The sequence below is a fragment of the Oncorhynchus gorbuscha genome, linkage group LG24 (assembly GCF_021184085.1).
Source record: "Oncorhynchus gorbuscha isolate QuinsamMale2020 ecotype Even-year linkage group LG24, OgorEven_v1.0, whole genome shotgun sequence".
NCBI classification, from domain to species: domain Eukaryota; kingdom Metazoa; phylum Chordata; class Actinopteri; order Salmoniformes; family Salmonidae; genus Oncorhynchus; species Oncorhynchus gorbuscha.
In genome coordinates, this window is record NC_060196.1 from 66,336,492 (window position 1) to 66,361,132 (window position 24,641).

The 24,641-nt window shown below is 42.9% G+C and overlaps 1 protein-coding gene across 4 annotated transcripts in view; it reads right to left on the bottom strand.

Annotated features, from left to right (window-relative positions):
* Positions 1-262: 262 nt before the first annotated feature.
* The window catches only part of LOC124013090 (serine/threonine-protein kinase 3-like), a 38,160-nt gene continuing 13,781 nt past the window's right edge, over positions 263-24,641 (bottom strand). The window contains exons 8-12 of one of the 4 annotated variants that reach the window (XR_006834812.1): positions 21,664-21,786; positions 20,209-20,404; positions 13,232-13,416; positions 1,470-2,134; positions 263-1,432 (exon numbers count right to left, since the gene is read on the bottom strand). Coding sequence is in view for 2 of the 4 variants with exons in the window: in XM_046327244.1 (XP_046183200.1) it covers positions 1,973-2,134; positions 13,232-13,416; positions 20,209-20,404; positions 21,664-21,786 (666 nt within the window). In the remaining 2 variants the exon portion in view is untranslated. Of the gene's footprint in view, positions 2,135-13,231; positions 13,417-20,208; positions 20,405-21,663; positions 21,787-24,641 lie in introns of all 4 variants that reach the window. The other 3 variants (XR_006834811.1, XM_046327246.1, XM_046327244.1) reach the window with 3 other exon arrangements.

A 24,641-nucleotide genomic window follows, 5' to 3' on the forward strand; every position in this document is an offset into this window, starting at 1 on the left:
TCTCATTACTAACCGGTACCCCCTGTATATAGCCTCATTACTAACCGGTACCCCCTGTATATAGCCTCATTACTAACCGGTACCCCCCTGTATATAGTCTCATTAATAACCGGTACCCCCTGTATATAGTCTCATTACTAACTGCTACCCCGTTCCAATGAACAGGGGTTAACTTCTTGGTGCACATCAGATCACATCCCCTCCATTAGGTTTTCAGATCGAGTTCCTAATGGGAGAAAAGATTCTGTCCACTCAGATCACGTAAATTAATTGCCTTAAAAAAAAATATATATATATATTTTTAAGGCATTTATTCTCATCCAGTTAGTGTTTGGTAGTTGACAAACCTCAACAGTTGTATTATATACAGTATTACATCATGATGTATCAAATACACACCACAGGGTTTCCATGGATGCACTACTCTATCATCCCCCAGGCTGGCTGCCACTACCAGATTTTATAGCGATTTAGATGGTTTCTCACACATGATTGTTTTCTTTGTATCACCTGGAAACGACAGCCATTTCTTCAATGGCCGCTTCCCCCAATCTGCCATTTCTTCAATGGCCGCTTCCCCCAATCTGCCATTTCTTCAATGGCCACTTCCCCCAATCTGCCATTTCTTCAATGGCCGCTTCCCCCAATCTGCCATTTCTACAATGGCCGCTTCCCCCAATCTGCCATTTCTACAATGGCCGCTTCCCCCAATCTGCCATTTCTACAATGGCCGCTTCCCCCAATCTGCCATTTCTACAATGGCCGCTTCCCCCAATCTGCCATTTCTACAATGGCCGCTTCCCCCAATCTGCCATTTCTACAATGGCCGCTTCCCCCAATCTGCCATTTCTACAATGGCCGCTTCCCCCAATCTGCCATTTCTACAATGGCCGCTTCCCCCAATCTGCCATTTCTACAATGGCCGCTATCCCCAATCTGCCATTTCTCGTTGAGATGACCACGCCTCTTAGTGAGGCCGATGTAAGGATGGTGAAGCTTCCTCATCTTAACAACATAAACCAACTTTTCTTGTCAAGTAGAAAGTCTGCAGTTTACAATGCGTTGTTGTATCCTCCTTTAACATTATTTTCCATGTCGCTGGTCATTTCCCAAGAAGCAAATAAACTCAGTTTATCAGAGGATGCTCTAAAGGGGAAAAACTTATCTTTAAGAAAATGTTAATCAATCATACTTTGGGATATAAGGCTACCTACAGGTTCATAATTAACAGAGGGGTATAAGGCTACCTACAGGTTCATAATTAACAGAGGGGTATAAGGCTACCTACAGGTTCATAATTAACAGAGGGGTATAAGGCTACCTACAGATTCATAATTAACAGAGGGGTATAAGGCTACCTACAGGTTCATAATTAACAGAGGGGTATAAGGCTACCTACAGGTTCATAATTAACAGAGGGGTATAAGGCTACCTACAGGTTCATAATTAACAGAGGGGTATAAGGCTACCTACAGGTTCAGAAGGGGAGGCTAATAATTGTTTAAAACAGTCCTGAGGGCCAGCAGAGCCATGGGAAGATAGGATAACTCCAGGTCACACTGACTACTGGGGTGGTGATGAGAGACAAAATGGAGGACATTTAGAAGCACAGAAGCAGCGTGAATTAAATTCCAGACAGTGGTCAGGTCTCTCCTCTCCCTTGGTCAGGTCTTAACAGAAAGCACCATGTCAGAATTCCTTTTCTAAGGTCCTCAGCAGTTCTGCCGCCAGAGTGCTGATCTAGCATCAGTTCTGCTGCCAGAGTGCTGATCTAGCATCAGTTCTGCTGCCAGAGTGCTGATCTAGCATCAGTTCTGCTGCCAGAGTGCTGATCTAGCATCAGTTCTGCCTTTTAGATCATAAGGAATAAGATTACATGGAAAGTGGACCTTAGCCTAGATCAGCACTCTGGAATGTGAGACGCTGTATGAACACGGGCCCAGGTCAGAATGTGTTCCTCAGGTCAGGCTCTTCAGAAGTTCTGCTGTCTGCGTTTCTTGGCGTCCATTGCGTCGAGGATGGGTTGTCTCTTGGCGGTGTAGCGCTGGCGCAGCTCCTCGATCTCTCTCTCCATCATGGGATCCAGAGCCGTCAGACGCAGCTGCAGCTCCTCAAAGTCAAGGTTCTTCAGCTGCTTAGACAGAGAACAGGCAGGGACACACAGGGACACAGAGGGAGAGAAGCAACTTTAGAACACGGCACAACCTAAATCACTGTGTCAGATAGGAAGTAAAGACCAAGGGATGGACAGAGATAATGTCACCTGACTGTGGATCACAGAGATAATGTCACATGATTATTGATGACTGAGATAATGTCACATGACTATTGATCACTGAGTTAGAATCCTATTGATCACAGAGATAATATTAGATTCCTATTGATCAGAGATGACATCACATACTACAAATCACAGAGATGACATCATTATCACAGAGATAATATTACATTCCTATTGATCACAGACATGCTATTACAAACCACCAGGGGTCTTTTCACAGTCCCCAAATCCAGAACAAATTTAAGAAAGCGTACAGTATTATAGAGAGCCCTTATTGCATGGAACTTCCTTCCATCCATCATATTGCTCAAATGAACAGCAAACCTGGTTTAACAAAACTAATAAAGCAACACCTCACGGCACAACTCCTCTCCACTATTTGGAGTAGATAGTTTGTGTGTATTGATATGTAGGATATGTGTGCTGTTTTTAAAAAATGGATGTAGTTCTGTTCTTGGGCTGTTCTTGTCTATTAATGTTCTGTATTATGATTCATGTTTTGTGTGGACCACTGGAAGAGTAGCTGCTGCTTTTGCAACAGCTAATGGAGATCCTAATAAAAACCCAATACCACTTTTAAATGTATTTATCTGAATATGTTATGTACGCATGTACACTACTGGTCAAAAGTTTGGACACACCTACTCATTCAAGTGCTTTTTCATTTAAAAAACTTATTTTTTTACATTGTAGAATAATAGTGAAGAAATCTAAACTATGAAACAACACATATGGAATCATGTAGTAACCAAAAAAGTGTTAAACAAATCAAAATGTGTCACCAGCAAAGCACCACCACACCACACCTCCTCCTCCATGCTTCAGGGTGGGAACCACACATGCAGAGATCATCCATGCACCAACCCTGCGTCTCACAAAGACACGGCGGTTGGAACCAAAAAAATACAAATTGGACTCATATACAGTGGGGCAAAAAGTATTTAGTCAGCCACCAATTGTGCATGTTCTCCCACTTACAAAGATGAGAGAGGCCTGTAATTTATCATAGGTACACTTCAACTATGACAGACAAAATGAGAAAACAAAATCCAGAAAATCACATTGTATGATTTTTAATGAATTTATTTGAAAATTATGGTGGAAAATAAGTATTTGGTTAATAACAAATGTTTCTCAATACTTTGTTATATACCCTTTGTTGGCAATGACAGAGGTCAAATGTTTTCTGTAAGTCTTCACAAGGTTTTCACACACTGTTGCTGGTATTTTGGCCCATTCCTCCGTGCAGATCTCCTCTAGAGTGGTGATGTTTTGGGGCTGTTGCTGGGCAACACGGACTTTCAACTCCCTCCAAAGATTTTCTATGGGGTTGAGATCTGGAGACTGGCTATGCCACTCCAGGACCTTGAAATGCTTCTTACGAAGCCACTCCTTCGTTGCCCGGGCGGTGTGTTTGGGATCATTGTCATGCTGAAAGACCCAGCCACGTTTCATCTGCAATGCCCTTGCTGATGGAAGGAGGTTTTCACTCAAAATCTCACGATATATGGCCCCATTCATTCTTTCCTTTACACGGATCAGTCATCCTGGTCCCTTTGCAGAAAAACAGCCCCAAAGCATGATGTTTCCACCCCCATGCTTCACAGTAGGTATGGTGTTCTTTGGATGCAACTCAGCATTCTTTGTCCTCCAAACACGACGATTTGAGTTTTTACCAAAAAGGTCTATTTTGGTTTCATCTGACCATATGACATTCTCCCAATCTTCTTCTGGATCATCCAAATGCTCTCTAGCAAACTTCAGACGGGCCTGGACATGTATTGGCTTAAGCAGGGGGACACGTCTGGCACTGCAGGATTTGAGTCCCTGGCGGCGTTGTGTGTTACTGATGGTAGGCTTTGTTACTTTGGTCCCAGCTCTCTGCAGGTCATTCACTAGGTCCCCCCGTGTGGTTCTGGGATTTTTACTCACCGTTCTTGTGATCATTTTGACCCCACGGGGTGAGATCTTTCGTGGAGCCCCAGATCGAGGGAGATTATCAGTGGTCTTGTATGTCTTCCATTTCCTAATAGTTGCAAATTCAGTCTTCCCAGTCTGGTGCAGGTCTACAATTTTGTTTCTGGTGTCCTTTGACAGCTCTTTGGTCTTGGCCATAGTGGAGTTTGGAGTGTGACTGTTTGAGGTTGTGGACAAGGTGTCTTTTATACCGATAACAAGTTCAAACAGGTGCCATTAATACAGGTAACGAGTGGAGGACAGAGGAGCCTCTTAAAGAAGAAGTTACAGGTCTGTGAGAGCCAGAAATCTTGCTTGTTTGTAGGTGACCAAATACTTATTTTCCACCATAATTTGCAAATCAATTCATAAAAAATCCTACAATGTGATTTTCACAGGAGTCTCATCTTTTTAAGTGGGAGAACTTGCAATTGGTGGCTGACTAAATACTTTTTTGCCCCACTGTATGTACTTGGTCTTTTACCAAATAGGGCTTTCTTCTGAATACCAAACCTTCCTTGTCACAACACAACTGATTGGATCAAACACATTAAGGATAGAAATTCCACAAATTAATTTAACAAGGCATACCTGTTAATTGAAATGCATTCCAGGTGACTACCTCATGAAGCTGGTTCAGAGAATACCAAGAGTGTTCAAAGCTGTCATCAAGGCAAATATTGGCTACTTTGAAGAAGCTCAAACACTTTTATGGTTACAACATTATTCCATGTGTGTTATTTCATAGTTTTGATATCTTCAATATTATGGTACTGTAGTTCTATAGGTGGCTCTATATGAAGTTCTAGAGAACGCTCTACCTGTTGTTCTATGTGTAGTTCTACGTGTAGTTCTATATGAAGTTCCATGGATGGTTCTATATGTAGTTACATGGATGGTTCTATATGTAGTTCTATGGATGGTTCTATATGTAGTTCTATATGTAGTTCCATGGATGGTTCTATATGTAGTTCCATGGATGGTTCTATATGTAGTTCCATGGATGGTTCTATATGTAGTTCCATGGATGGTTCTATATGTTGTTCCATGGATGGTTCTATATGTAGTTCTATGGATGGTTCTATATTTTGTTCTATGTATGGTTCCATATGTAGTTCTATGGATGGTTCTATATGTAGTTCTATATGTTGATCTATGGATGGTTCTATATGTAGTTCCACGGATGGTTCTAGATGTTGTTCTATATGTAGTTCCATGGATGGTTCTATATGTCGTTCCATGGATGGTTCTATATGTAGTTCTATGGATGGTTCTATATGTAGTTCTATGGATGGTTCTATATGTTGTTCTATATGTAGTTCCATGGATGGTTCTATATGTAGTTCCATGGATGGTTCTATATGTAGTTCCACGGATGGTTCTAGATGTTCTATATGTAGTTCCATGGATGGTTCTATATGTAGTTCTATGGATGGTTCTATATGTCGTTCCATGGATGGTTCTATATGTCGTTCCATGGATGGTTCTATATGTAGTTATATGGATGGTTCTAGATGTTTTTCTATATGTAGTTCCATGGATGGTTCTATATGTAGTTATATGGATGGTTCTAAATGTTGTTCTATGGATGGTTCTATATGTTGTTCTATATGTAGTTCCATGGATGGTTCGAAATGTTGTTATATGGATGGTTCTATATGTAGTTCCATGGATGGTTCTATATGTAGTTCTATGGATGGTTCTATATGTAGTTCCATGGATGGTTCTATATGTAGTTCCACGGATGGTTCTAGATGTTGTTCTATGTAGTTCCATGGATGGTTCTATATGTCGTTCCATGGATGGTTCTATATGTAGTTCTATGGATGGTTCTATATGTAGTTCTATGGATGGTTCTATATGTCATTCCATGGATGGTTCTATATGTCGTTCCATGGATGGTTCTATATGTCGTTCCATGGATGGTTCTATATGTCGTTCCATGGATGGTTCTATATGTAGTTCTATGGATGGTTCTATATGTAGTTCCATGGATGGTTCTATATGTCGTTCCATGGATGGTTCTATATGTCGTTCCATGGATGGTTCTATATGTCGTTCCATGGATGGTTCTATATGTAGTTCTATGGATGGTTCTATATGTCATTCCATGGATGGTTCTATATGTCGTTCCATGGATGGTTCTATATGTCGTTCCATGGATGGTTCTATATGTCGTTCCATGGATGGTTCTATATGTAGTTATATGGATGGTTCTAGATGTTTTTCTATATGTAGTTCCATGGATGGTTCTATATGTAGTTCCATGGATGGTTCTATATGTAGTTCTATGGATGGTTCTATATGTAGTTCCATGGATGGTTCTATATGTAGTTCTTTGGACGGTTCTATATGTAGTTCCATGGATGGTTCTATATGTTGATCTATGGATGGTTCTATATGTAGTTCTATGGATGGTTCTATATGTTGATCTATGGATGGTTCTATATGTAGTTCCATGGATGGTTCTATATGTAGTTCTATGGATGGTTCTATATGTAGTTCCATGGACGGTTCTATATGTAGTTCCATGGACGGTTCTATATGTAGTTCCATGGACGGTTCTATATGTAGTTCCATGGACGGTTCTATATGTAGTTCTATGGATGCTTCTATATATAGTTCCATGGATGGTTCTATATGTCGTTCCATGGATGGTTATTTTTTGTTGTTCTATGGATGGTTCTATATGTTGTTCTATATGTAGTTCTATGGATGCTTCTATATGTAGTTCTATGGATGGTTCTATATGTAGTTCTATGGATGGTTCTATATGTAGTTCCATGGATGGTCCTATATGTAGTTCCATGGATGGTTCTATATGTAGTTCCATGGATGGTTCTATATGTAGTTCTATGGATGGTTCTATATGTAGTTCTATGGATGGTTCTATATGTAGTTTTATATGTAGTTCCATGGATGGTTCTATATGTAGTTCTATGGATGGTTCTATATGTAGTTCCATGGACGGTTCTATATGTTGATCTATGGATGGTTCTATATGTAGTTCTATGGATGGTTCTATATGTAGTTCTATATGTTGATCTATGGATGGTTCTATATGTAGTTCCATGGATGGTTCTATATGTAGTTCCATGGATGGTTCTATATGTCATTCCATGGACGGTTCTATATGTCGTTCCATGGACGGTTCTATATGTCGTTCCATGGATGGTTATTTTTTGTTGTTCTATGGATGGTTCTATATGTTGTTCTATATGTAGTTCTATGGATGGTTCTATATGTAGTTCTATGGATGGTTCTATATGTAGTTCTATGGATGGTTCTATATGTTGTTCTATGGATGGTTCTATATGTTGTTCTATATGTAGTTCTATGGATGGTTCTATATGTTGTTCTATGGATGGTTCTATATGTTGTTCTATGGATGGTTCTATATATAGTTCCATGGATGGTTCTATATGTCGTTCCATGGATGGTTATTTTTTGTTGTTCTATGGATGGTTCTATATGTTGTTCTATGGATGGTTCTATATGTCGTTCCATGGATGGTTATTTTTTGTTGTTCTATGGATGGTTCTATATGTTGTTCTATATGTAGTTCTATGGATGGTTCTAAATGTTGTTCCATGGATGGTTCTATATGTAGTTCTATATGTAGTTCCATGGACGGTTCTATATGTTGATCTATGGATGGTTCTATATGTAGTTCTATGGATGGTTCTATATGTAGTTCTATGGATGGTTCTATATGTAGTTCTCTATATGTAGTTCTATGGATGGTTCTATATGTAGTTCTATGGATGGTTCTATATGTAGTTCCATGGATGGTTCTATATGTAGTTCCATGGATGGTTCTATATGTAGTTCCATGGATGGTTCTATATGTAGTTCCATGGATGGTTCTATATGTAGTTCTATGGATGGTTCTATATGTAGTTCTATGGATGGTTCTATATGTAGTTCCATGGATGGTTCTATATGTAGTTCCATGGATGGTTCTATATGTAGTTCCATGGACGGTTCTATATGTCGTTCCATGGATGGTTATTTTTTGTTGTTCTATGGATGGTTCTATATGTAGTTCCATGGATGGTTCTATATGTAGTTCCATGGATGGCTCTATATGTAGTTCCATGGATGGTTTGAAATGTTGTTCTATGGATGGTTCTATATGTAGTTCCATGGATGGTTCTATATGTAGTTCCATGGATGGTTCTATATGTAGTTCTATGGATGGTTCTATATGTAGTTCTATGGATGGTTCTATATGTAGTTCCATGGATGGTCCTATATGTAGTTCCATGGATGGTTCTATATGTAGTTCCATGGATGGTTCTATATGTAGTTCTATGGATGGTTCTATATGTAGTTCTATGGATGGTTCTATATGTAGTTTTATATGTAGTTCCATGGATGGTTCTATATGTAGTTCTATGGATGGTTCTATATGTAGTTCCATGGACGGTTCTATATGTTGATCTATGGATGGTTCTATATGTAGTTCTATGGATGGTTCTATATGTAGTTCTATGGATGGTTCTATATGTTGATCTATGGATGGTTCTATATGTAGTTCCATGGATGGTTCTATATGTAGTTCCATGGATGGTTCTATATGTAGTTCCATGGACGGTTCTATATGTCGTTCCATGGACGGTTCTATATGTCATTCCATGGACGGTTCTATATGTCGTTCCATGGATGGTTATTTTTTGTTGTTCTATGGATGGTTCTATATGTTGTTCTATATGTAGTTCTATGGATGGTTCTATATGTAGTTCTATGGATGGTTCTATATGTAGTTCTATGGATGGTTCTATATGTAGTTCTATGGATGGTTCTATATGTAGTTCTATGGATGGTTCTATATGTAGTTCTATGGATGGTTCTATATGTTGTTCTATATGTAGTTCTATGGATGGTTCTATATGTAGTTCTATGGATGGTTCTATATGTAGTTCTATGGATGGTTCTATATGTTCGTTCCATGGATGGTTATTTTTTGTTGTTCTATGGATGGTTCTATATGTTGTTCTATATGTAGTTCTATGGATGGTTCTAAATGTTGTTCCATGGATGGTTCTATATGTAGTTCTATATGTAGTTCCATGGACGGTTCTATATGTTGATCTATGGATGGTTCTATATGTAGTTCTATGGATGGTTCTATATGTAGTTCTATGGATGGTTCTATATGTAGTTCTCTATATGTAGTTCTATGGATGGTTCTATATGTAGTTCTATGGATGGTTCTATATGTAGTTCCATGGATGGTTCTATATGTAGTTCTATATGTAGTTCCATGGATGGTTCTATATGTTGATCTATGGATGGTTCTATATGTAGTTCTATGGATGGTTCTATATGTAGTTCTATGGATGGTTCTATATGTAGTTCTCTATATGTAGTTCTATGGATGGTTCTATATGTTGTTCTATGGATGGTTCTATATGTAGTTCCATGGATGGTTCTATATGTAGTTCCATGGATGGTTCTATATGTAGTTCCATGGATGGTTCTATATGTAGTTCCATGGATGGTTCTATATGTAGTTCTATGGATGGTTCTATATGTAGTTCTATGGATGGTTCTATATGTAGTTCCATGGATGGTTCTATATGTAGTTCCATGGATGGTTCTATATGTAGTTCCATGGATGGTTCTATATGTTCCATGGATGGTTCTATATGTAGTTCTATGGATGGTTCTATATGTAGTTCTATGGATGGTTCTATATGTAGTTCCATGGATGGTTCTATATGTAGTTCCATGGATGGTTCTATATGTAGTTCCATGGATGGCTCTATATGTAGTTCCATGGATGGTTTGAAATGTTGTTCCATGGATGGTTCTATATGTAGTTCCATGGATGGTTCTATATGTAGTTCCATGGATGGTTCTATATGTAGTTCTATGGATGGTTCTATATGTAGTTCTATGGATGGTTCTATATGTAGTTCCATGGATGGTCCTATATGTAGTTCCATGGATGGTTCTATATGTAGTTCCATGGATGGTTCTATATGTAGTTCTATGGATGGTTCTATATGTAGTTCTATGGATGGTTCTATATGTAGTTTTATATGTAGTTCCATGGATGGTTCTATATGTAGTTCTATGGATGGTTCTATATGTAGTTCCATGGACGGTTCTATATGTTGATCTATGGATGGTTCTATATGTAGTTCTATGGATGGTTCTATATGTAGTTCTATGGATGGTTCTATATGTTGATCTATGGATGGTTCTATATGTAGTTCCATGGATGGTTCTATATGTAGTTCCATGGATGGTTCTATATGTAGTTCCATGGACGGTTCTATATGTCGTTCCATGGACGGTTCTATATGTCATTCCATGGACGGTTCTATATGTCGTTCCATGGATGGTTATTTTTTGTTGTTCTATGGATGGTTCTATATGTTGTTCTATATGTAGTTCTATGGATGGTTCTATATGTAGTTCTATGGATGGTTCTATATGTAGTTCTATGGATGGTTCTATATGTAGTTCTATGGATGGTTCTATATGTAGTTCTATGGATGGTTCTATATGTAGTTCTATGGATGGTTCTATATGTTGTTCTATATGTAGTTCTATGGATGGTTCTATATGTAGTTCTATGGATGGTTCTATATGTAGTTCTATGGATGGTTCTATATGTCGTTCCATGGATGGTTATTTTTTGTTGTTCTATGGATGGTTCTATATGTTGTTCTATATGTAGTTCTATGGATGGTTCTAAATGTTGTTCCATGGATGGTTCTATATGTAGTTCTATATGTAGTTCCATGGACGGTTCTATATGTTGATCTATGGATGGTTCTATATGTAGTTCTATGGATGGTTCTATATGTAGTTCTATGGATGGTTCTATATGTAGTTCTCTATATGTAGTTCTATGGATGGTTCTATATGTAGTTCTATGGATGGTTCTATATGTAGTTCCATGGATGGTTCTATATGTAGTTCTATATGTAGTTCCATGGATGGTTCTATATGTTGATCTATGGATGGTTCTATATGTAGTTCTATGGATGGTTCTATATGTAGTTCTATGGATGGTTCTATATGTAGTTCTCTATATGTAGTTCTATGGATGGTTCTATATGTTGTTCTATGGATGGTTCTATATGTAGTTCCATGGATGGTTCTATATGTAGTTCCATGGATGGTTCTATATGTAGTTCCATGGATGGTTCTATATGTAGTTCCATGGATGGTTCTATATGTAGTTCTATGGATGGTTCTATATGTAGTTCTATGGATGGTTCTATATGTAGTTCCATGGATGGTTCTATATGTAGTTCCATGGATGGTTCTATATGTCGTTCCATGGATGGTTCTATATGTCGTTCCATGGATGGTTCTATATGTAGTTCTATGGATGGTTCTATATGTAGTTCTATGGATGGTTCTATATGTAGTTCCATGGATGGTTCTATATGTAGTTCCATGGATGGTTCTATATGTAGTTCCATGGATGGCTCTATATGTAGTTCCATGGATGGTTTGAAATGTTGTTCCATGGATGGTTCTATATGTAGTTCCATGGATGGTTCTATATGTAGTTCCATGGATGGTTCTATATGTAGTTCTATGGATGGTTCTATATGTAGTTCTATGGATGGTTCTATATGTAGTTCCATGGATGGTCCTATATGTAGTTCCATGGATGGTTCTATATGTAGTTCCATGGATGGTTCTATATGTAGTTCTATGGATGGTTCTATATGTAGTTCTATGGATGGTTCTATATGTAGTTTTATATGTAGTTCCATGGATGGTTCTATATGTAGTTCTATGGATGGTTCTATATGTAGTTCCATGGACGGTTCTATATGTTGATCTATGGATGGTTCTATATGTAGTTCTATGGATGGTTCTATATGTAGTTCTATGGATGGTTCTATATGTTGATCTATGGATGGTTCTATATGTAGTTCCATGGATGGTTCTATATGTAGTTCCATGGATGGTTCTATATGTAGTTCCATGGACGGTTCTATATGTCGTTCCATGGACGGTTCTATATGTCGTTCCATGGATGGTTATTTTTTGTTGTTCTATGGATGGTTCTATATGTTGTTCTATATGTAGTTCTATGGATGGTTCTATATGTAGTTCTATGGATGGTTCTATATGTAGTTCTATGGATGGTTCTATATGTAGTTCTATGGATGGTTCTATATGTAGTTCTATGGATGGTTCTATATGTAGTTCTATGGATGGTTCTATATGTTGTTCTATATGTAGTTCTATGGATGGTTCTATATGTAGTTCTATGGATGGTTCTATATGTAGTTCTATGGATGGTTCTATATGTTGTTCTATGGATGGTTCTATATGTCGTTCCATGGATGGTTATTTTTTGTTGTTCTATGGATGGTTCTATATGTTGTTCTATATGTAGTTCTATGGATGGTTCTAAATGTTGTTCCATGGATGGTTCTATATGTAGTTCTATATGTAGTTCCATGGACGGTTCTATATGTTGATCTATGGATGGTTCTATATGTAGTTCTATGGATGGTTCTATATGTAGTTCTATGGATGGTTCTATATGTAGTTCTCTATATGTAGTTCTATGGATGGTTCTATATGTAGTTCTATGGATGGTTCTATATGTAGTTCCATGGATGGTTCTATATGTAGTTCCATGGATGGTTCTATATGTTGTTCTATATGTAGTTCTATGGATGGTTCTATATGTAGTTCTATGGATGGTTCTAAATGTTGTTCTATGGATGGTTCTATATGTTGTTCTATGGATGGTTCTATATGTAGTTCTATGGATGGTTCTATATGTTGTTCTATGGATGGTTCTATATGTAGTTCCATGGATGGTTATTTTTTGTTGTTCTATGGATGGTTCTATATGTTGTTCTATATGTAGTTCTATGGATGGTTCTAAATGTTGTTCCATGGATGGTTCTATATGTTGTTCCATGGATGGTTCTATATGTTGTTCTATGGATGGTTCTATATGTTGTTCTATGTGATTGTTCTAGGTGATTAGGTGTAACTCACAAAGTCAAAGTCTCCGTCCTGCGGAACTTTCCAGTTGTCAGGGAAGACGTTCTTAGCCTGGCTGATGTGATAGCCTGGTTCCTGCTGCCGGTTATGGTTATAGCTCTCCTGTTGGACCTTAGAGTCCTGCTTGTCAAAGTAGTCCATGAAGGAGGGTCTCAGGGCCTGCTGGGAGGTGGGGTGTCCTGTGCAGAGAGAAGGAAACATTTACTCTACTCTCCCCAATGAATAACAAAACCACACGGTGTGGAGGGAGGTAGAGCTAGGCATGTTGGAGTAATGAACACATGTTAAAGGGATACTTCCGGATCATTTTGTCTCCGTTTCCAGTATGAAGGAAGTTGGAGGTAGTTTCGTGAGCCGCTATGACTATGGGTATCAGCTAGCATTATGGGTATCTGCGAGCATGCTAGCTGTTCCCATAGAGACTTCTAAGTGATTGCGCTAACGCTAGTTAGCAACTTCCTTCAAACTGTACGCAGAAACATAAAAATGGTTTCCACGAGGTCATTGACTCTGGGGAAGTAGATTAAGAGCCTCATTGCCAAAATCCTGATGTATCCCTTGAATATAATAATTTTCTAACTGTGAAGATTTATATCTAGGAGGAATAGACAAAGTTTTAAAATATACTGACCAAAAATATAAAAACGCCTGTAAAGTGTTTCAAGAACTGAAATAAAAGAGCCCAGAAATGTTCCACATGCACAAAAGCTCATTTCCCAAGCGACTTACAGCTGTAATCGCAGCAAAAGGTGGCGCTACAAAGTATTAACTTAAGGGGGCTGAATAATTTTGCACGCCCAATTTTTCAGTTTTTGATTTGTTAAAAAAGTTTGAAATATCCAATAAATGTCGTTCCACTTCATGATTGTGTCCCACTTGTTGTTGATTCTTCACAAAAAATACAGTTTTATATCTTTATGTTTGAGCGAGTGGTCGCATCTGCACGTCGCTCCAACGGGTAGTATAACTTTTTCATTATATCTCGGTTTGATTTGTCTTATCTTAGCAATTTCTTCTCAGCTAGCTACATAGCCGTCTTTGTATCAAAGATAATTGCGTAATTATCGTATTTCGCCGTCCTAACGTAGTCTTCACTAGCCAGCTAGCTAACGTCCACTGATTAGCTGCACTGAGAAACTTTTACACTCAACTGAACGACTTGATTAGTTTAGTGTTAGTTTAGTGTTAGCTACCTACATAGCTGTCTTTGCTGTCTTCGTATCATCGTATCCAAGATAATTGTGTTGTTTAGGTTTAGAGTGTGTAGTCTTAGAGTGATTATCTTAATTTACCGAGGTTAGCTAGCCAGCTATTTGTCGTCCTTAACGTAGGTGACTCTGCTAGCTAGCCAACAGCTAGCCAACGCTAGCCAACGTCTTCTGTATAGAACTCAACTACCCGGTCGCATTCACAGGTTGTATCACATTTTCACTTCATTTCATTACAGTACAACGGTTTGATTTGTTTGATCGTAGCTAGCTAATTAGCTAGCTACATGCTGTCTTTGTATCAAAGATAATTGTGTAGTCTAGAGCGATTTTCTAGGTTCGCTAGCCATCTATTGTCGTTCTTTTAATGCAACGTAACGTAAACAACACTGCTAGCTAGCCTGCTAACCCGCCCAATAGCAACACTGCAGAAACTATTACACTCAACGGAATGACTTGATTAGTGTAGTGTCAACAACGCACCCACTGCCAGCTGGCCTACTTCAGCAGTACTGTATCATTTTAATCATTTTAGTCAATAAGATTCTTGCTACGTAGCTTAACTTTCTGAACATTCGAGACGTGTAGTCCACTTGTCATTCCAATCTCCTTTGCATTAGCGTAGCCTCTTCTGTAGCCTGTCAACTATGTGTCTGTTTATCCCTGTTCTCTCCTCTCTGCACAGACCATACAAACGCTCCTCACCGCGTGGGCGGCCACCCTACTCTGGTGGTCCCAGCGCGCACGACCCACGTGGAGTTCCAGGTCTCCGGTAGCCTCTGGAACTGCCAATCTGCGGTCAACAAGGCAGAGTTCATCTCAGCCTATGCCTCCCTCCAGTCCCTCGACTTCTTGGCACTGACGGAAACATGGATCACCACAGACAACACTGCTACTCCTACTGCTCTCTCTTCGTCCGCCCACGTGTTCTCGCACACCCCGAGAGCGTCTGGTCAGCGGGGTGGTGGCACCGGGATCCTCATCTCTCCCAAGTGGTCATTCTCTCTTTCTCCCCTTACCCATCTGTCTATCGCCTCCTTTGAATTCCATGCTGTCACAGTTACTAGCCCTTTCAAGCTTAACATCCTTATCATTTATCGCCCTCCAGGTTCCCTCGGAGAGTTCATCAATGAGCTTGATGCCTTGATAAGCTCCTTTCCTGAGGACGGCTCACCTCTCACAGTTCTGGGCGACTTTAACCTCCCCCGTCTACCTTTGACTCTTTCCTCTCTGCCTCCTTCTTTCCACTCCTCTCCTCTTTTGACCTCACCCTCTCACCTTCCCCCCTACTCACAAGGCAGGCAATACGCTCGACCTCATCTTTACTAGATGCTGTTCTTCCACTAACCTCACTGCAACTCCCCTCCAAGTCTCCGACCACTGCCTTGTATCCTTTTCCCTCTCGCTCTCATCCAACACCTCCCACACTGCCCCTACTCGGATGGTATCGCGCCGTCCCAACCTTCGCTCTCTCTCCCCCGCTACTCTCTCCTCTTCCATCCTATCATCTCTTCCCTCCGCTCAAACCTTCTCCCACCTATCTCCTGATTCTGCCTCCTCAACCCTCCTCTCCTCCCTCTCTGCATCCCTTGACTCTCTATGTCCCCTATCCTCCAGGCCGGCTCGGTCCTCCCCTCCCGCTCCGTGGCTCGATGACTCATTGCGAGCTCACAGAACAGGGCTCCGGGCAGCCGAGCGGAAATGGAGGAAAACTCGCCTCCCTGCGGACCTGGCATCCTTTCACTCCCTCCTCTCTACATTTTCCTCCTCTGTCTCTGCTGCTAAAGCCACTTTCTACCACGCTAAATTCCAAGCATCTGCCTCTAACCCTAGGAAGCTCTTTGCCACCTTCTCCCCCCTCCTGAATCCTCCGCCCCCTCCCCCCCCCTCCTCCCTCTCTGCAGATGACTTCGTCAACCATTTTGAAAAGAAGGTCGACGACATCCGATCCTCGTTGCTAAGTCAAACGACACCGCTGGTTCTGCTCACACTGCCCTACCCTGTGCTCTGACCTCTTTCTCCCTCTCTCTCCAGATGAAATCTCGCGTCTTGTGACGGCCGGCTCCGCCCAACAACCTGGGCTTGACCCTATCCCCTCCTCTCTTCTCCAGACCATTTCCGGAGACCTTCTCCCTTACCTCACCTCGCTCATCAACTCATCCCTGACCGTTGGCTACGTCCCTTCCGTCTTCAGAGAGCGAGAGTTGCACCCCTTCTGAAAAAACCTACACTCGATCCCTCCGATGTCAACAATTACAGACCAGTATCCCTTCTTTCTTTTCTCTCCAAAACTCTTGAACGTGCCGTCCTTGGCCAGCTCTCCCGCTATCTCTCTCTGAATGACCTTCTTGATCCAAATCAGTCAGGTTTCAAGACTAGTCATTCAACTGAGACTGCTCTCCTCTGTATCACGGAGGCGCTCCGCACTGCTAAAGCTAACTCTCTCTCCTCTGCTCTCATCCTTCTAGATCTATCGGCTGCCTTCGATACTGTGAACCATCAGATCCTCCTCTCCACCCTCTCCGAGTTGGGTAGGCCCACGCTTGGATTGCGTCCTACCTGACAGGTCGCTCCTACCAGGTGGCGTGGCGAGAATCTGTCTCCTCACCACGCGCTCTCACCACTGGTGTCCCCCAGGGCTCTGTTCTTGGCCCTCTCCTATTCTCGCTATACACCAAGTCACTTGGCTCTGTCATAACCTCACATGGTCTCTCTTATCATTGCTATGCAGACGACACACAATTAATCTTCTCCTTTCCCCCTTCTGATGACCAGGTGGCGAATCGCATCTCTGCATGTCTGGCAGACATATCAGTGTGGATGACGGATCACCACCTCAAGCTGAACCTCGGCAAGACGGAGCTGCTCTTCCTCCCGGGAAGGACTGCCCGTTCCATGATCTCGCCATCACGGTCGACAACTCCATTGTGTCCTCCTCCCAGAGTGCCAAGAACCTTGGCGTGATCCTGGACAACACCCTGTCGTTCTCAACTAACATCAAGGCGGTGGCCCGTTCCTGTAGGTTCATGCTCTACAACATCCGCAGAGTACGACCCTGCCTCACACAGGAAGCGGCGCAGGTCCTAATCCAGGCACTTGTCATCTCCCGTCTGGATTACTGCAACTCGCTGTTGGCTGGGCTCCCTGCCTGTGCCATTAAACCCCTTCAACTCATCCAGAACGCCGCAGCCCGTCTGGTGTTCAACCTTCCCAAGTTCTCTCCGTCACCCCGCTCCTCCGTTCTCTCCACTGGCTTCCAGTTGAAGCTCGCATCCGCTACAAGACCATGGTGCTTGCCTACGGAGCTGTGGGGAACGGCACCTCAGTACCTCCAGGCTCTGATCAGGCCCTACACCCAAACAAGGGCACTGCGTTCATCCACCTCTGGCCTGCTCGCCTCCCTACCACTGAGGAAGTACAGCTCCCGCTCAGCCCAGTCAAAACTGTTCGCTGCCCTGGCCCCCAATGGTGGAACAAACTCCCTCACGACGCCAGGACAGCGGAGTCAATCACCACCTTCCGGAGACACCTGAAACCCCACCTCTTTAAGGAATACCTAGGATAGGTTAAGTAATCCCTCTCACCCCACCCCCTAAGTTTTAGATGCACTATTGTTAAGTGACTGTCCCACTGGATGTCATAAGGTGAATGCACCAATTTGTAAGTCGCTCTGGATAAGAGCGTCTGCTAAATGACTTAAATGTAAATGTAATGTAAATGTAAGCCTGAAATGTGGCAAAAGGTCGCAAAGTTCAAGGGGGCCGAATACTTTCGCAAGGCACTGTATATCCCTGTTAGTGAGCCTTTCCCCCAAGATAATCAATCCACCTGACAGGTGTGGCATATCAAGAAGATGATTAAATAGCATGATTATTACACAGGTGCACCTTGCGCTGGGGACAATAAAAGGCCACTAAAAAGGTGCAGTTTTGTCACAACACAATGCCAAAGATATCTATATTTTTGAGGAATGTGCAATTGGCATGCTGCCTACAAGAATGTCCACCAGAGCTGTTGCCAGATAATTGAATGTTCATTTCTCTACCACAACATCGTGATAGAGAATTTGGCAGTACGTCCAACCGGCATCACAACCACAGACCACATGTAACCACGCCAGCCCAGGACCTCCTCAACCGCAGACCACATGTAACCACGCCAGCCCAGGACCTCCTCAACCGCAGACTACATGTAACCACGCCAGCCCAGGACCTCCTCAACCGCAGACCACATGTAACCACGCCAGCCCAGGACCTCTACATCCGACTTCTTCACCTGCTGAATAATCTGAGATCAGCCACCGGGGCGGCAGGGTAGCCTAGTGGTTAGAGCGTTGGACTAGTAACCGGACTGTTGCAAGTTCAAATCCCCGAGCTGACAAGGTACAAATCTGTCGTTCTGCCCTTGAACAGGCAGTTAACCCACTGTTCCTAAGCCGTTATTGAAAATAAGAATTTGTTCTTAAGAATTTGCCTGGTAAAATAAAATAAATAAAATCCCGGATAGCTGATGAAACTGAATATTACTGTCTGTAATAAAGCCCTTTTGTGGGGGAAAAACTCATTCCGATTGACTGGACCTGGCTCCCCAGTGGGTAGGCCTATGGCTGGACCTGGCTCCCCAGTGGGTGGGCCTATGGCTGGACCTGGCTCCCCAGTGGGTAGGCCTATGGCTGGACCTGGCTCCCCAGTGGGTAGGCCTATGGCTGGACCTGGCTCCCCAGTGGGTGGGCCTATGGCTGGACCTGGCTCCCCAGTGGGAAGGCCTATGGCTGGACTTGGCTCCCCAGTGGGAAGGCCTATGGCTGGACCTGGCTCCCCAGTGGGTAGGCCTATGTCTGGACCTGGTACCCCAGTGGGTAGGCCTATGGCTGGACCTGGTTCCCCAGTGGGTAGACCTATGGCTGGACCTGGCTCCCCAGTGGGTAGGCCTATGGCTGGACCTGGCTCCCCAGTGGGTGGGCCTATGGCTGGACCTGGCTCCCCAGTGGGAAGGCCTATGGCTGGACCTGGCTCCCCAGTGGGTAGGCCTATGGCTGGACCTGGCTCCCCAGTGGGAAGGCCTATGGCTGGACCTGGCTCCCCAGTGGGTGGGCCTATGGCTGGACCTGGCTCTCCAGTGGGAATGCCTATGGCTGGACCTGGCTCCCCAGTGGGTAGGCCTATGGCTGGACCTGGCTCCCCAATGGGAATGCCTATGGCTGGACCTGGCTCCCCAGTGGGTAGGCCTATGGCTGGACCTGGTTCCCCAGTGGGTGGGCCTATGGCTGGACCTGGCTCCCTAGTGGGTAGGCCTATGGCTGGACCTGGCTCCCCAGTGGGTAGGCCTATGGCTGGACCTGGCTCCCCAGTGGGTAGGCCTATGGCTGGACCTGGCTCTCCAGTGGAAGGCCTATGGCTGCGCCCAGTCTTGTGAAATCCATAGATTATGGTCTATGAAGTTATTTGAATTGACTGACTTCCTTACATGAGCTGTAACTCAGGAATTGTTGTATTTTGCATTGATATATTTGTTTCCAGTAGCAACACTACTATACTAAAGACAGAGACAGTTACAGGACAGAGGTCCTGAGGTTGGGGGTTTAAGTCTTTCTCCATGTGCATCTAGTCTCAAATCAAATAAAAATGTATCACAAAAACTAGATAATGTCAGCTACAGCCTAATGGGTACTACGCTGACAGCTCACTATAATAAATATAACAAAATGATCACAAAATATACTATGTTACAGCCTACGGTACTATCCTGACAAGCTCTACTCACTCCTCATTGAGCCTTCATCGTTGTCCTCCTCATCACTGTTGATGACCATGGTTCCCAGGTCTGCCTCTAACATGGTACTGCCGTGCTCGATCATGGTCTGAGCTCCGTCACTCATGGTGCTGGTAGCTCTCATGGTGCCAGCCCCCTCTGACCCAGACTTCACCATGGTGTGGGAGTCCACTTCCACCTCCTCTTCCTGGACACAGAGAGAGAGGACAGTCAGGTCAATCAAACTAACTTGTAAAGTCCTTTTTACATCAGCAGGTGGACAGTGAGGTGCTGGGATTCATTCATACAAATACCCACTAACTGCAGAATGTGCAGGCCCAAACCTGAGCTGTGTAGAAGGACATGTTACCCAGGAAATAAAAAATTACATTACTGCAAATATATCAAATGTGTGCTGGCACATTATTCTGCTTTCATACTAGGTATCTATTAACACAAAAACAACCTTTTAAGTATAAAATAAGCATTGGTCTTAAGCAACAAAAGCACTAATGTGTAATCCACCCATGCTCTACCAAGGTTTTCCAACACACAGCTTTAACCTACTACAGTAGTTATGTTAGTATATTGTACTTCAACACAGGTTGCTTAGGATTCAAACCTTCTTTGTGGAAGAATGTAGGACTGGCATTTGGACATGAGCTAGCTGACGTTATTCTAAAATGGATGAAATTATTTCAAATCAATCTACACACAATACCCAATGAGGACAAAGCAAAAACAGGTTGACATTTTTGTAACTTTGAAACTACCTTATTTACATAAAGGTATTTCTGGGGGGTCTGAATACTTTCGGAATGCACTGTATGTTGAATGAGCATGGAGACGAGAGCCTCACAAGTTTGACGAAATTACCTTTACACATTGACCTTTACACAATGACCTTTACACAATGACCTTTACACAATGACCTTTACACAATGACCTTTACACAATGACCTTTACATAATGACCTTTACATAATGACCTTTACATAATGACCTTTACATAATGACCTTTACATAATGACCGTTATATATTTCAGTCTAACATGGCTATTGACTTACTTTTGGAGCTTTTGGAGCATAGGGTAGACAAATTATATTAAATTATATATAGCTCTTTTATGAATTGTTGAGGTCAGCTGTTGTTGTCTAGCTCTAGCTAGCTAGCTAATGGCAAAAGTAATTTGTGTCAAGGTTCCATGACGTTTTCTTTGCCTGTTCAGCAGACTGGTGTTAGCTAACTATTAAGATACGTTTTATTGGTGTCATATTGACTTAGATGAAATGGGGGGAATATTTTAATATAACATTCAGCATCAACCAATCCCCTACTTGTAGTTGACGATCATCTAGAACGCCCCTAGAAGCCCAGCCATTGAGGCAGCTTGGTGAACATGTCTGAACCCAGCTGCTTTAATGGCTGTGTACTGTGTACATAGATCCTAGACTAAACTATACGTACAGAGTCGTCCTCCTCCTCCAGCTCTCTCTGCTGCTCCTGTTGTCTCTTAGCCTTCATCTCCATGGACTCAGTGATCAGGTCTCTCAGGATGGTGACTGGCTTGGCGGCCGTGATGAACGGATGCTACAGGAGAGAGAGAGGAAGGCAGTAAGTTGATGAAGCTCCACATGCCTGCCAGTGGTTTAATATGTTGGTAGAGGAAGGGACAGCATAGACAGATAACTGTCAAGGTGCTATGCTCTGATGAGCTACAGAAGACCACACTATGATGTTCTACCAGTATACAGGAGTCTGTCTGTCTGACTCACCTGTGGTAGTCGTCCGTCTGTGTGTGTCTCACCTGTGGTAGTCGTCTGTCTGTGTGTGTCTCACCTGTGGTAGTCGTCTGTCTGTGTGTGTCTCACCTGTGGTAGTCGTCTGTCTGTGTGTGTCTCACCTGTGGTAGTCGTCCGTCCGTCTGTGTCTCACCTGTGGTAGTCGTTCGTCCGTCTGTGTCTCACCCGCGGTAGTCGTCCGTCCGTCTGTGTCTCACCTGCGGTAGTCGTCCGTCCGTCTGTGTCTCACCTGCGGTAGTCGTCCGTCCGTCTGTGTCTCACCTGCGGTAGTCGTCCGTCCGTCTGTGTCTCACCCTGTCCGTCTGTGTCTCAGTCGTCCGTCCGTCTGTGTCTCACCTGTGGTAGTCGTCCGTCCGTCCTTCCGTCCGTGTCTCACCTGTGGTAGTCGTCCGTCCGTCCTTCCGTCCGTGTCTCACCTGCGGTAGTCGTCCGTCCGTCCTTCCGTCCGTGTCTCACCTGCGGTAGTCGTCCGTCCGTCCGTCCGTGTCTCACCTGTGGTAGTCGTCCGTCCGTCCGTGTCTCACCTGGGGTAGTCGTCCGTCCGTCTGTGTCTCACCTGCGGTAGCCGTCCGTCCGTCTGTGTCTCACCTGCGGTAGTCGTCCGTCCGTGTCTCACCTGTGGTAGTCGTCCGTCCATCCGTGTCTCACCTGCGGTAATCGTCCGTCAATCAGTGTCTCACCTGCGGTAGTAGTCCGTGTGTGTCTCACCTGCGGTAGTCATCCGTCCGTCCGTGTCTCACCTGCGGTAGTAGTCCGTGTGTCTCACCTGCGGTAGTCGTCCGTCCGTCTGAGTCTCACCTGCGGTAGTCGTCTGTCTGTCTGTCTGTCTGTCTGTCTGTCTGTCTGTCTGTCTGTCTGTCTGTCTGTCTGTCTGTCTGTCTGTCTGTCTGTCTGTCTGTCTGTCTGTCTGTCTGTCTGTCTGTCTGTCTGTCTGTCTGTCTATCTGTGTCTCACCTGCCAAGGCAGCAGCTACTCATCCTGGGGTCCAGCATAATTAAGGCAGTTTATACAACGTTAAAACATTACAATACCTTCACAAATCTCACAACACACGGTGTGCCCTCAGGCCCCTACTCCACCACTACCACATCTACAGTACTAAATCCATGTGTATGTGTGTGTATAGTGCGCATGTTATTGTGTGTCTGTGCCAATGGTTGTGTTGCTTCAGTCCCCGCTGTTCCATAAGGTCCGTCTGTTTTTTAAATCTGATTCTACTGCTGCATCAGTTCCTCTTATGTGGAATAGAGTTCCATGTAGTCATGGCTCTATGTAGTACTGTGTGCCTCCTGTCATGACGTTGCCCTCTTTTGGTACAGCAAGCCCATCCCCCTCTCCCTGCCTCCTTCAACTAGGCTGCTGTGGTCAGAGAAAGGTCGTAAATTCCTGAGAAGACCCTGCCTCATGGCCACACAGTATAGAGAGAGTGAAGTTTCATAGAGAACAAAGGAATTTCTTCCACCTCACAGAACTTGAGGTCCGAACAACATTTATGTTCCTGAGAAGGTATAGAAGATCGGTGAAGAATCCAGCTACGAACTGGTCCGTTTGTTATAACTTGGGGAAGCTCATGGGAGACGGTGTGGCCACATTACCATAACGGCGTTTATATAATAGCCTCAGATATGAGGTTTACATCTAATTGTTGTACAAGATGAATGAGTATGATACTGTTTGTAAAATTGTGTAATATGATTTTGAACTGTTTAATGAAGGAAAATCCAATTCCCCTTTGATTTGAACTAAATCAGACGACCGCCCCTGTACCCAGTTAGGGTCAGGCATCCTGGGACAGCCCCTTTTCTGAAATTTTGAATAAAACCGAACTTTGAGAAATTATCACCAGACCATTCTTTTCTCCATTAGGAGGGGACAAAGGTTGTAGACCATTGCTGAATCTTTTAACCATACCACGTGGTTAAACTCTTAGACTATTAATACTGACAGAATAAGAACAAGTCTTTGATATTAATTATTAGTCTGCAGCTAGGAATTCGGTATCATTGAATGCAAAGAACGACAACCGCCGAAACATCCATCCTACAACAACATGAATGAATGTCACTCTGAACTATCCCCTCTAACCACGACAGAGAGAGAGAGACGGACAATTCTACAAAAGAAACAAACTTTTCACCAGCGATCAAGACGACACACTGAGCGTAAATATATATATTGATTGCAATTGTTCCCGAATGAGTGAGCATTCATGTGTAAAGGATTAGCATTTCAATTGTTATAATTATCAACTGTGTGTTGCCTTATCTCAGTCGACCCCCACTTCCCCTTTTGTCTAACAAGCCGTCATGCCGGTTCAGCCCACTAGGGGCACATTCTCCTATCATTTCTTGTAACCATATTTCACTTGTTGTTTTGTTTATGCATTTCTGTGAATTACTTACTTAGTAATAAATAAATGATTTAAGACAATTGATGTCTGGATGACTCAGAGGGGAGACTGGGTTCGTGCAGATTTACGACGTTTGGAATGAGACTAAGGTGAGGTAAAGTAAATAATTAATTAATTCGAAGACTAATTGATCAGATAAAATATCTGAAAAGTTATTTTAGGAAATGATAACTTTGTAATCTGAATATTTTCCTTGGTGCCCCGACTTCCTAGTTAATTACAGTTACATGATT